The sequence below is a fragment of the Lytechinus variegatus genome, chromosome 1 (assembly GCF_018143015.1).
Source record: "Lytechinus variegatus isolate NC3 chromosome 1, Lvar_3.0, whole genome shotgun sequence".
NCBI classification, from domain to species: domain Eukaryota; kingdom Metazoa; phylum Echinodermata; class Echinoidea; order Temnopleuroida; family Toxopneustidae; genus Lytechinus; species Lytechinus variegatus.
Genome location: NC_054740.1, coordinates 35488526 through 35502021, shown reverse-complemented (window position 1 = coordinate 35502021; position 13496 = coordinate 35488526). Strand labels below are relative to the sequence as shown.

General features: G+C 39.0%; 1 protein-coding gene across 1 annotated transcript in view; it reads left to right on the top strand.

The window, feature by feature from the left end:
* Window positions 1-13496, top strand: part of LOC121412729 (protocadherin Fat 4-like) — a 56637-nt gene that overhangs the window by 31229 nt on the left and 11912 nt on the right. The window contains exons 5-8 of the mRNA XM_041605502.1: window positions 261-505; window positions 1034-5799; window positions 12430-12509; window positions 13098-13396. Of these exons, the coding sequence (XP_041461436.1) occupies window positions 261-505; window positions 1034-5799; window positions 12430-12509; window positions 13098-13396 (5390 nt within the window). The remainder of the gene's footprint in view (window positions 1-260; window positions 506-1033; window positions 5800-12429; window positions 12510-13097; window positions 13397-13496) is intronic.

The window sequence follows — 13496 nt, the reverse complement described above, 5'->3', positions numbered from 1 at the left end:
TAAAAAGTTCCCTTGGTAATTAATCTAAACTCCCAAATTTCATCATTAACTTTTGATAATATCATATCATATTTTAAAGTCAACTGACATACAATCACTGATGTACTTATGAAGTACTCAACCCACTTCACATAAAACATTCTTTGTAAGATTACTAAAGAACATGCATCAGACATCTCAGAACCATCTGACTTCAGAAAGTAAATGACCAGCAGCTATAAAGCAGTATAAATAGCAACTCACTATTGTTCCCCTTGCAGGTACCAACTTAATGACGACATTGGGTCCAAGTTCACCATCGACCCTCTAGGAGGCAGAATCATCACATCAGGGGTTCTTGACCGGGAAGTGCAGTCATCGTACATCCTGACTGTAACCGTACGGGATGGTTCTTCACGTCAGGCAACCACCAGTGTGCATGTGGAAGTACTGGATGTCAATGATAACCCTCCGCAGTTTTCTCCCACATCATATACTGCCACGCTACCAGCCACCTCCTCACAAGGTTAGCTGCTGAACAGATCTCTCTTCGTAAATAGAAAGAGGAAGATAACTTGAATTTATTATTTTTTAATGAACCATAATGTGATACTTCTCTCTCTTTAGATGGAAATGCATTATGTATTTGTTGATGCTATTGTAACTTTACGAAGTCAGAAGTTATTTTCAACTCACATGGAGATAAATCTTTTCCTTTGTAATTCAAACTTTGTTTAGTCATAAAAATCTAAGTTAAAAGAGTTTTGTGAAATTTAAGCCCTTCTTTTGCATTGATGCTTTGCTAACACTAGATATTGCAGAACACTGTTATTTTGAAGATAGATTAAATTGCATTTCACTTTTGACTTTCCTCATGTACTTTGTGTATGATTGGCAATACGAAAACAGTGATTTCCGAATAATGTATTTACATACACATATGGCAAGGTCTACGCTTAAAAAAATCTTGATCATTCAGGCATGTGATTGCCTATTTTGATTTGGAAATTTAATGGAAGAATGTTTTTGTTTCCTTTTTTAAAACATTCTACAGGTCGCTTTGTTGCAGCCATCCAGGCAAGTGATGCCGACCTTCAAGATAATGCAGTCATAACATACAGCATTACAAGTGGAGATACCAACAAATTCCGTGTGGACTCCAACACCGGCGTGGTTTTCACTAAACAGGACTTCACAAATGAAAACAATGTCTACAATCTCCAAGTTACTGCTGAGAATGTGGCTAGTGGACAGAATTCAGCTGTAGCTTCACTGCGAGTGGAGTTCAGCACTGCTTCATTCCCGGTCATCACTTCCCCAAATTCTGGTACGAGTTCCAGCTATAGTGAAAACGTTCAGACAGGTATGACGGTCACAACAGTGACTGCAACAGGCAGTGTGACATACTCCATCGTTGGCGGCAACCATGGCGAGCATTTTGGAGTCGGAAGTCAGAGCGGTGTGGTGAGCATCATAAAGGAGTTTAATTATGAGGAGATTCAATCATTCTCATTGTGGATTGCAGCGACAGATACAGGCAATGCTCAGCTTTCAGACTTTGTCGAATTGCAAGTGGCAGTCCTTGATGTAAATGATAATGCTCCATTGTTTGACCAAGCTGTCTACTTTTCAAGTGTGGGAGAGGAGCAGAGTGGACAGGTTCAGGTAGCCTCGGTGTCAGCAACTGATGATGATAGTCTAAGCAATGGAGATGTCTCCTACTCAATCATATCAGGCGACACAGATAATGCTTTTGACATCAACTCTTCTGGGATAATCACCACAACCCAACCCCTAGACAGGGAGATGGTAGCATCTTACATACTTACCGTCGAAGCTACAGATGGTGGGAACCCATCACAATCAGGCTCTGCTATCGTGGTTGTGACAGTCACTGACATCAATGACAACAGAATGTCCTTCACCAGGACATATGATGCTACCATCCCTGAGAATGCGCCCCCTAGCACTCATGTTGTAACACTGCATACCACAGACCCTGATGAGAATAACCTGAGCCAGTTTTCCATCGAAGCTGGTGGACAATCGTCCTTGTTTGCCATAAACCCAATAACAGGTGAAATCACACTAAACAGCTCTCTAGACTTTGAAGACGAAGCTGTTCACTACCTCCTTGTAAAGGCATTTGATCCAGACTCATCTCATGAGGTGCAGACACAGGTCACTATCAATGTAGAAGATACAAATGACAACGCTCCTGTATTTACTGAAAACTTAATCAATGCAACCTATCCAGAGATCTTCTTTTCCTCAGGCAATGTCATTGCCACACTTTCAGCAACAGATGAAGACAGTGGTGACAATGGAAAGGTAGACTATATCCTCAAGACCATGACAGAAGATTTCCGTGTTGAAACCATTACAGGCAGGGGCTGGATCTTCCCTGAACACCCTATTTCATACATCACACCCTCACCAGATGATACCTCAAATCCTAATACTTACACCTTCAGTGTGTTTGCTGTGGATCGTGGTACACCTACATTATATGGTGAAGCAACTGTCATCATAACGGTCACACAGGATAACTCTTACACACCTGTCTTTGAGGCCCCATCATACTTCTCACCTGTGACAGCAGACACCACACCAAGTACTCGAGTTCTTCAAGTAGTAGCAGTTGATGAAGATACAGGATCAAATGCAGCCATCACTTACTCCATTACTGGTGGTAACGGCACAGCAAAGTTTGATGTAGAGGCCGATTCTGGTTGGATTTTTACAAAACCGATATCTTTAACTGGAGATGTAGAAACCATTTACGAAGTTTTAGTGAAGGCTACAGACAATGGTAACATTAGAAAGGAAGCTGAAACCTCTGTTACTTTCCTCATCACTAATTCAAATGATGATGCTCCCGTCTTCGATGATGATACCTATCGCTCTTCTATTGCTGAAGATGTTGGAGGTTATGTCACCACTGTCTATGCTGAAGACAATGATGATGGAATAAATGGTGAGATTAGGTATTCCATCAGTGGGGCAGATGCTTCATTGTTTAGTATTGATGCAGTTTCTGGAATTGTGAGTCTAGTGGGGAGCTTGGACAGAGAAACTTCAGTTGAACATCAAATTCAAGTCATTGCAGAGGATCGAGCCATGTACCCTCAGTCAGCAACAGCCACGCTGATCGTCACAGTCACAGATGTAGATGACAATCCACCGGTCTTTCTACCCAGAGTGTACGCTGCTGATGTCTTTGAAAATTCACCCAGTGCTACACCTGTTGTAACCTTAACAGCAACAGATGCTGACACAGGTACAAATGCTGACTTTGAATATGTAATCTCAGGAGGCGATGGCACAGACTTCTTTACAATTAATCCAGAAACAGGACTCATTCTGACACAAGGAAACCTTGACTTTGAAGCAGGGAAGACCATGTATTACCTTACAGTTGCAGCTACTAATGAACAAGCTACCATGGTTGACTATGCTCATGTCACTGTGACACTGCTAGGAAAGAATGAATTTTATCCTCAGTTCACCCAGCATCAGTATGACTTCTATGTGAATGAACATGCTACAGATGGTGCTCCTGTAGGCATTGTTCTTGCAACAGATGACGACCTTGGAGATGATGGCATTGTGAACTATCTCTTTATCGGTGGCAGTAACTCTCAAGGTTTCAATATCAATCCTGAAAGTGGACAGATTACTGTAGCTTATGAAAATGGAAGGCTTGATCGTGAATCAGCAGACACAATATTGTTGTCAGTCTTAGCCAAAAATGAGGGACCTATAACTGGAGCTGACATTGACGAGGCTGAAGTGATAGTCCACATAAATGATGGAAATGATGCTCCCATCTTCTCTTCAGAACAATACCAGGCCAGGGTCCTTGAGAGCGAACCACCTGGTACTGATGTCACTGTAGTTACTGCTGCAGACTATGATATAATACCAAGCTTCCGTCAATTTAACTACTCCATCCTCAGAGGTAATGAAGGAGATGCATTCAATATCGATGCCAGAAGTGGTCGAATCACAACAGCCAGTCGTCTAGATCGTGAGACTGTAAGTGTCTATTTCTTGACGGTTGCAGCCATTGATACAGGAAATCCACCACAGACTGGCACAGCAGTAGTCAGTGTAGAGTTAGATGATATCAATGACAATGGTCCAGTGTTCATTGGAGATGCGGCAGAAGGATCTGTGTTTGAGAATGAACCTTCAAATGAGCTGGTTATGATACTTCAGGCCACAGATCCTGATTCCAATCCTAATCCATCTCAGTTCACCTACACCCTCCTCAATTCACCTGACAGTTCTGCATTTAGGTTGGTTGGAGAGGAGCTACGTACAACCCAGACACTTGACAGGGAAGTCAAATCTGATTATTATCTCCAAATTGAAGCCAGTGATGGAGAGTCTCCAGCAGTGTCTGCAACATCGACTATACATATTACTATCACAGATCGCAATGACAATCCATCAACTCTGCGACAGGCTCGCATAGAAGTAAAGATGTTTCAGTCTATGTTCCCTGGCGGTGTCATTGGCTCTGTCAAGCCAATAGATCCAGATACTGATGATACGTTCTTCTGCCAGATAACAAGTGGAGATACATCAAAGTTTTCCATCCAATCAAACTGTGACTTACATTCAGCTTCTCACTCTACAGAATCAGTATTAGACCTCTCAGTGTCTGGTAATGATGGCTCACATCAAAGTGTTACATCCTCCTTCAATGTTGTGTATGAATCATTTACCAACGATACACTCACAAATAGTGTGACCCTTCGCCTTTCAGATACCAGTGCAGAAGCCTTCTTGGCTGATTCTTATGATCGCTTCAAGACTTCACTTTCTGCCTTTTTAGGCAGCAGAGAAACTCTAATTGTGCTTAGCATCACTGATCATCCAGATGTCAATAAGGTTGATCTTGTTTTAGCAATCAAGAAGCAAGGAGGTCAGCATCTCTTACATGATGATCTTGTAAATCTTCTTGAAGCCAATGAAGCAACACTTGAAAGTCAATCAGACATCATCATCGAGACAATTGATTATACAGCATGTGCAGACAGTCCGTGCCTCAACAGCGGGACGTGCAGCCACGAGACTAACATCAATCTAGAGGAACTGATCACAGAGAGTGACCCAGTCATCTTTGTTGGTCTTCAAACCAGCCACACCTTCACCTGTGCCTGCCCAGCTGAGTTCAGTGGTCAAAGGTGTGAAATCCCTACTGACTATTGTGAGCATGCAACTTGCAAGAATGGCGCCACTTGCCAGAATGCCATTGGTGGATACATCTGCATCTGCTCTCCTGGATACAATGGGGAAGACTGTAAAGTGGAGATCAATGAGTGTTCTAGCGATCCTTGCATCAATGGTGAATGTCAAGACCTTATCAATGGCTTTCACTGTGAATGCACCGCAGGGTACTCTGGAGTCTACTGTGAGAATGGCCCGTGCAGCACTGACCCTTGTGAAAATGGAGGATCTTGCGCGGAGTCAGGGAGCAACTTCGTTTGCCATTGTGACAATAGCCACTGGGGCAATCGCTGCCAGTATGACACCATCGGCTTCCAAGCTGGTTCGTTCATTTCCCGCCCTGCTCTTCCTTCGACAGGTGCTGTCATCCTCTTGGAGTTTTCCACCATCTCCACCAAGGCCCTTCTGTTCTTCAACCATGACAGCTTAACCAACAGCAATGCCAAGTTTGTGGCACTGGAGATCCTGAATGGAAGACTGCAACTGTCATTCAACTTTGGGTCTGGACTGAACATGATCGCTGCGACCAAGCCTGTCAGCGATGGTGCCTGGCATAAGGTGGAAGTCAGGATGGAAGGAACGGTAAGAAATGCATTTTCTGTTTGTCTATTAAATGTATCGTTCTAATTATGAAGATGTGAAATGGGAATTATTAACAAGTTAACATGACAGCTACTGTCAATACCTGGTATACCAAACTTCAAGTTTCTCCTTTCCAAAAGAACAAAAATATAGGGCAAGATTATTGATATTGATAAAGAATAGATTAGTAGACTAACACATTGTTTATGGAAAAACTCTTTATGGAATGTTATGGAATTGTTTATGGAATGTGTATGGAAAAACTGATGTTATTGAATTTTGCATTTTCGTGAAATGTTTATAATGTAAAATGTTTGCTCACAGCCAAAGACACATATATCAGCACAGATTAATTTACTAAAAGGGAAGAAAAGAAACGTCATCCGAAATGACAGAAGCTCTAAGGCATGGGCAGTAATGTTTATGGAGATACATTCTGTGCGTGGAACATAATATGAAAAGATAATAGTAGAGACATGAAAATTTCCCATTTCAAATGCCAAAGAGAGTTGAAATTTAGCACCAAATCCATCATTTCTCTCTTCATGGGGGTTAGATAATGTATCATCTTGATTAGCTTCAACACCATCGACAAAGAGAATATGTTCTCATCCATTCTTGAAGGGTATCATGATAGTGTAAAGATCATCTTATAATGGTGTGCAATGTGATCATGTTCCATGAAATGTTCGGTAGATTGTTTATTTTTTTACTCTGTTAAAGGGTCATAAAACATTCAAGTCTGTTAAAGGTCTATCACACAGTTAACAATTAAATCAAAATTTGTTCTCTGAACCTGAATATTATCTGAGAATCATAGAAAGCATAGAAGTTCAAGCAAATGTATTATCCATTTTACCAAAGAAAATCCACTAAATGCAGAATGTAAAATTTCACTCTTTTGAAAATATTTGAATTTACCCTAGATTATGGTCCTGCAATCCATATTCTATATTAAACCTCAAGCCCTATAAAAAGTGAAGTGGTACATTGAGTCTTCGAGAAATAACTTCACACATAAACTTACAAATTTCTTGCGTTTACTTGCACTTCCCGATATCGGTGAGAGTTCATCTTGAAGATGTGTCAAGACATCGGCTATAAAAACAGTAGATATGAGACATTCTAATATCTTTGGCAATTATCATTGCTTTGGTAATGATGAAGTACCTGAACATGAACTCTGTGTCAGGAAACGGTATTCATTTCATCCTGGCCCAGACTGCATATTTTGCACAGTTAACGTAACATGGTTCAGAAAAGGGTATTCTATTTCTCTATCTGTGGTAAAACTTTGGAGGAGGGAAGGAGAGCTATTAACTGATGCTGAAGTTTGCAGGTGTGGGAGGGGTGTTGAGGTGAGGGGGGGGGATTAGGTATGTAATGGATGGGGCATAGGGGTAGTAATTTCTGAAGATATAATTCAAAATAATCCAGCTGGAACAATTTATTCCATTTATCATTCTGAATTATGGTGGTCTCCTTCTCTCTCCGTGTGATAAAAGACTCAACGCAGTCATCATCATCATCTTCAGTTTTTTGTATTTTTTTAATACTTCAGCAGATTAGCCTCAATCAGAAAAAAGGTAACATTCCTCAAAACAGAGGTCGAGAGCACTATCAGTGCATTGTACAAAGCGGAAGAGATTCCAGATTTTAAATTCAATCTTGGGGACAGAAATGTTGTTATTGCATTGCGTCTAATCATCCTTATCTATCCCCAGCTATGACTTACAGAGCATTGATCACATCTTCTCTTGCTTTCCACGGTGTATTGACATTATTTATGCCTTCGTCAAGGAAGATCTCTTCTGAGATGTTCATCTTTTCATTCGATGTCTTGTTTAGACTGATTCCCATTTCAATCCAGATCAGAGACCACCGAGCAGGTCCTGCATCATATGGTTTCCATATCAAGATTGCTTGCTTCTTCATCAAAACAACTGGAGCTTTCTCTGCTTGCAAGAAAAAAAAACTTTCAGTTACTTTTGAATTAAATTTGATGATATTTGATTCAGAAGATTTCACATTAAATTGCATCTTTTGGCTTTTGAATATACATGTATTTATGTTTATACTGTGGTTCGTAGGAGTCCTTTCAAAAGAAAATGAACCCTCCTCCTCCCAAAGTACGATCAAGAAGTCCAGAACCAGCTTCTTGCTTTTTATTTCTGAAAATTGGGAAAGAAGTCTTTCTTCCAACCAGCAGGTTTAGTTTTCCTGCTATCCTGAAAGATGTAATATCATCATACATTGTCTGTTGCTATGTCAGGAAATTCTTTATATCCCAAAACAACCCTTGGTATTGAAGTTAGGACCAAAATCAAACATCAAATATGTTTGTAAATCAGTTTCTGTGATTATCTTGAGGAAGGTTTCATAAGGCAGTTTGCAAGTGATTTTTTTTACTGACGAATGTTATCAGCCACCGAAATCCTTGCATTTGATTGGTCAAGAGAAAATTTGTCTTTGAAAAAAAATCACTCATACATTTCATGAAAATGCCCTCTTTGCTGTTTAAACGATAATAGAGGCATCTCAAAGATGAATTCCGATCCATATTTAAGGCATCACCAAATTAAACAGTTCAGTTGAACTATTTAATACCCTGACATACCTACCTCCACTGCCACAGCCAACCAACAATAAAGCAGGATTTATGAGGCACGGGGTCGTCTTCTTGTCACTTTGGCCAACCAATAAAAATTCTCCCTGAAGTCATGTGACCCAGGACCCTGAGATTTTACAGTTGTCTGAAGTTCAATTCATTCCTCTTCATCGATGACACATTTACTATGCCGGTATATTCTGTTGCCAAAAGTTTTGTCCCTTGAAGAAATTCTGAAGATCAAGGGAGTTCTTCATGAGGCATTTGGTCAGTGAATTTTGCCCAGATGCAAGGATTTCACCGGATGTTATTAAGTACGGTAATTAATAAAAGTCAGTGACATTTGTTGCAGAAAAGCTCCAAGGTAAAAGGCAATTTTGATTTTTTTTATGTCTGCCTTCTCACCTTTGACCTCTCCTTTTCTCTGAATGCTATTACTAATTAAATCAACATATCATTGTTGTAAGGTCAATTCAACCAATATATCTGGAAATATGTGTAGATTTAAAATTTTATTTGGGATAATGTATTGAAAACTCTTTTTTTTTAATGGAACAGAGCTTGGAGTAAGACCTATAGACCTTCGAATTATATATCTCGAATATAATTCTTAAAAGAGGGTATTTTTTACCCCGGAACAGCGCAACAGAGTATTTCATTGAAAATGTTATTGAAGAATGAAATGGTACAATTTGGCACAATTTGATACAGACACTTTTAGTACCCCTCCTAATACCTGGATAATGATCAAATTGTGCACCCTTGAATAGATTTTTGGTTGATAGATTAACCCATTATGCTCTTACCATATCATTACTGTTATTATTATCGTACTTAATCTTTTGCCTTATTATATGGAATCCTAATTTGCTCATACTTCTTGCTATCTTTGGCAAGTCCAGTGCAAGGTTCCACATTTCCCTTGAAAATTTTGAAGTATATTGATGTACTGTGCCCGAGCGCCTTCTTGGGAGCGTTTCAGGATGAAACTAATAGTTGGTGATTTTCATGGACTAAGCTGCTGTAAATGCTTGCATCTGATTCGCTGATACCAAACTAGTTATTTAAAATCTCTGACAAAACCTTTTGTGAATCGCCCCCCCCCTGCACTATGTCTTTAGATCATTGCATCTTGAGTTCTAGATTGAAGTTGACTGTATCACGGTGTGATGTTTATGATAATATCTGGTTTGGGGTGAATAACTACTTGAATTAGGTCCTCCCAGGGATTGTAATGCTTAGAAGTGTCAAGAAGATGATAAATGTCTTTACTGCTTGATCGTAAAATTAGGACAAATCCAACATTTTTATAAACAGAAAGGCTGAACACCATGAATAATATTTTGATAACATGATTTTTAGGTGATGAATCCTGGATTTCAACATTAACATGTGCATTGTCTGTTAATCCAACTTTGCATGATTCGACATCTATTTGTCAGATCAACATGATGCATTGTGGGTACTAAAGCAAAGCTGTCTGAAAAACAGGCAAAAAATATATCTATTTTTTTTCGACTTACTGCCTAAATCTGCAACATTAGATAAGCTTTAACATTGCAATGAGTGGGGATTTTCCAGGGCTTTTATAAGCATTTCAGGGGCTATATTGCCCTGAGTACCTGTGCATTTTTTTCCTGCTGCAAAGATAACTTGATGTTATTGACTTTCACTGTATCCATTAATCCCACTGAACCTGAGGAAGCATCCTTCTGTTGGATTACGCCAGGTGAATTATGGGTAATCAGACAGTAGCTGGAAACCTTGACGTCAGACATTCCCGCAAAGTTTATTTACACATGCTTACGTGTATGTTTCAGGAATTAGAACAAAGGGATGAAAAGACCGAAGATGGAAAAGACACGAAAAAGTTTGAACGTGACAATACCAAGCGATTGATCAGTGGTTTTATCTGGTGTTGGGAGAAAATTTACTGGCTGTGTCCTGACATGAAGCGTAGAATGATTTATGTAGCCGATTGCGGGCATTCAACTCATCACTTGCAATAAACACTGTACTTTATAGCCATATTTATCATCTCCCTCCCTCATAGCTAAGTAGGCCATCAAGTGGTTCTTGACTTGAATTGGGACAAAGAGGAAAATGTTTCATTGGAAGGTTTTGAATTCAGGTGAACTTGTTGCTTCTGGCCCTGATCTTACAAAGAGTTACAATCCAATCAATCTCAACTATATGAAAATCCATCGATGCCAACATTGTTTCTGCAGGAAATATCACAATCTCTTTAGTAAACAAAGAGAATAACACTAAATCTTTAAGATAATGATGAATGTATGAATATACATCATGTCTAGAAAATATTTTGAACAAATTTGCATTTTAGATGTTGACGTTGCTGGTCGTCCATAGTTGTGGTTGATCAGATCGATTGCAACTCTTTGTTTGTGAGGTGGGGCCCTGGTGTAATAGTGTATGAACTTCCACTTTAATTGTGCATTGGTGTACACTCAGTGTTTGCTTGCTGAAAAAAAAGAATAATCTTGAGGAATAAATTACTCTTTTCAGGATGGCTTTAGGGTTTAGAAACTTTGTTATGTGATTTCTTCATTTCAAGTGATGACAAAAAAAATTGACCTTTGACGTCCTTTATGATAACCTATTATTTCAGAGAAATCTTTTTGTCTAATCTTTCAGATTAAAGTATAGATGCATTCATTTGAATGGAATAGTTCATTCTATTTCAGTATTTTTTTATTTCATCTTCAAGGCTCTGAACTGTGCTTATTATTTTTGGAGGAAACATTGCTTTCTTCAGGTCAGCAACCTATCAAGAGCAGTATTTAAGAGAAATTGTGCATGGGTTTTATGAAAGAATAAAATCTGATTGCTTCATTCATGTGAACTCTAGACAGTCTAAATGTCAGCTGTGAGCCAGGCACCTGGGCAACACGCATATATTTTTGAAGAAATAGACAAACCTGACTTGAATTTATATATCTTAAAGTTTAATGAAGCCAATCGTGTATTACCCAAGGCAGTTGTAAACGTCGTCTTCCTATGCTGGTGTGTCGTGTATACTACATTAAGCACCTGTTTTCCTGGCTCATTCTAAAGTTGAAGTCATGTTCCTTGGGGAGGTCTCGGAGCACACGAATGTAATCTCGTAATATCTCACCCTTAAAAATATCCCATGTGGCCTTTGGTATCCATGTACCGCTGCTCTTATCATCAACATACTTCTATAGATTCCCTCAGATGCCAACTGATTCCATTGCAACGTGATCATGGCAGTATCTATCATCCTAAAATCGTCTTGCGTTTGCATCTTTTATCTTGTTTGTTTGTTTGCATCTGTGACAGGCGAAACCTGTTTAGGAGCTCAGTGATAAATAATGCTGTCAGGGTCACTTGAGTTCAAAGTTTAAATGTTCCCCAGCTACCGGTATTACCCAGAGTAATTAATTACTGATCTCCAGCGGACGCTGGTTCATGGATCTTTGCACGTACTCCACTGTATCGACTCCTCCCTTTCTATTTAATTACATAATGAGAGAAACAATAGAATGTAGCATTTTACTACACATTGTAAAATGCTACATTGCATATTTCAATAATTTATTGAGCTGTTGTACTTTACAGACATGCTTAGGAGTCAATCATCATAAATCTTGGTTTGTTTGTGAATGGGTTTATTGTAATTCACCTGTAATAAGGTGTTTCTCTATTTGATTCTGCAAAATGACCCCTTTTATTTTCTAATGGGATTTGATATATATTGCCATCAAGTTTGAATTACAAAGATATATTTACAGCATCAAAAGTCATTCAAAGCTGTTGAAATTGGTTATTTGAACATACCTACTAAATTCATGAAGTAGCAATTGTTTAACATACTTTTCCATGTAAGAATAAAGGAAAGATTATTTTGATATAAAAACAAGAAATTATGGTCATGATTTAGAAAAAACATGTTATGTATTTTACTTACATCAATTTGATAGTTTAATTGAATATTTTTTGTTTTACTTGATTTCTGTACTGCTTCTTATCTACACATACAGAGTGTTGTTCTGAACATCCTTGATGAAGACTGCCCTCGTTTGTCAGCTGATGCATGCAGAGCATCCCAAGAAACCACAATGTAAGCATAGTACACTTTGAAGACACACTTTCCATACTTAAATACATCGTCTCATTTTCATTTTTCTACTCATCAGCTTATTTTATATTAAATATATTTATCAGTGCTACAAGCTATTGAAAAAATTAACCACTGTAGTGAAGTTTTCCTGATGTTGGGACAATTATTGCCTGTTGATTCCAATCTTATTACGTTTATTTAGTAATTGCAATAATTATACTTTGCATTTGAAATGTTTATTAACAATTACAGTGTTATTGTTAATCAACTCTAACTGATGCAATTCAAAGTGATGGGAAATCCAATGTTATTTGCTATATTACAATTGTTCAAAGGGTCATATTGATGGAACCCCCATGGGGAGCATTTCATATGAATTTTTGTTATAAGCTACTGAAAGCCATACATCTGATTGGTTCACAACAAAGTTGTCAGTGAAAGTCACTCGTTATTTGTGTCATGAAATGCTCTCCTTGACTTGATATATGTAAACATGTCCAAGCATTACAATGTCTGAACCTACATTTTTTTTTGATCAAGGAAAAATTTTTGATCACAAGAAATCATTTGTTCCTTTTTCCTGTCCAGATCACTTGCATTCGATAACAACCCCTTCACTGTGGGTGGAGTCTACGACATCGAAGAACTCCTATCCCGCGCCTCCCAGGTCTCTACGGCAGACTTTGTGGGCTGCATGAACAGCATCGATGTGAACGGGGAACGACTGAGCATGAGCAATGCACAGGATCAGTCCAATCTTGTGAAGGGGTGTGTCCGAGAGGGATGCAGTGAGAGCTCGTGCTCAGATGGGAGTGTCTGCGTGGATGAATGGTGGAAGACTTGGTGTGACTGCGACGAGGAAGCATCAGGAGCAACATGCACTGAAGGTTAGCATCAGATGCTTTATGTTGATACATGTTAAAGGATTTTATGGCACAAATCATAGAGTTTTCATCTAAAATCAAAGACCTCATCTTTATGCCAGAA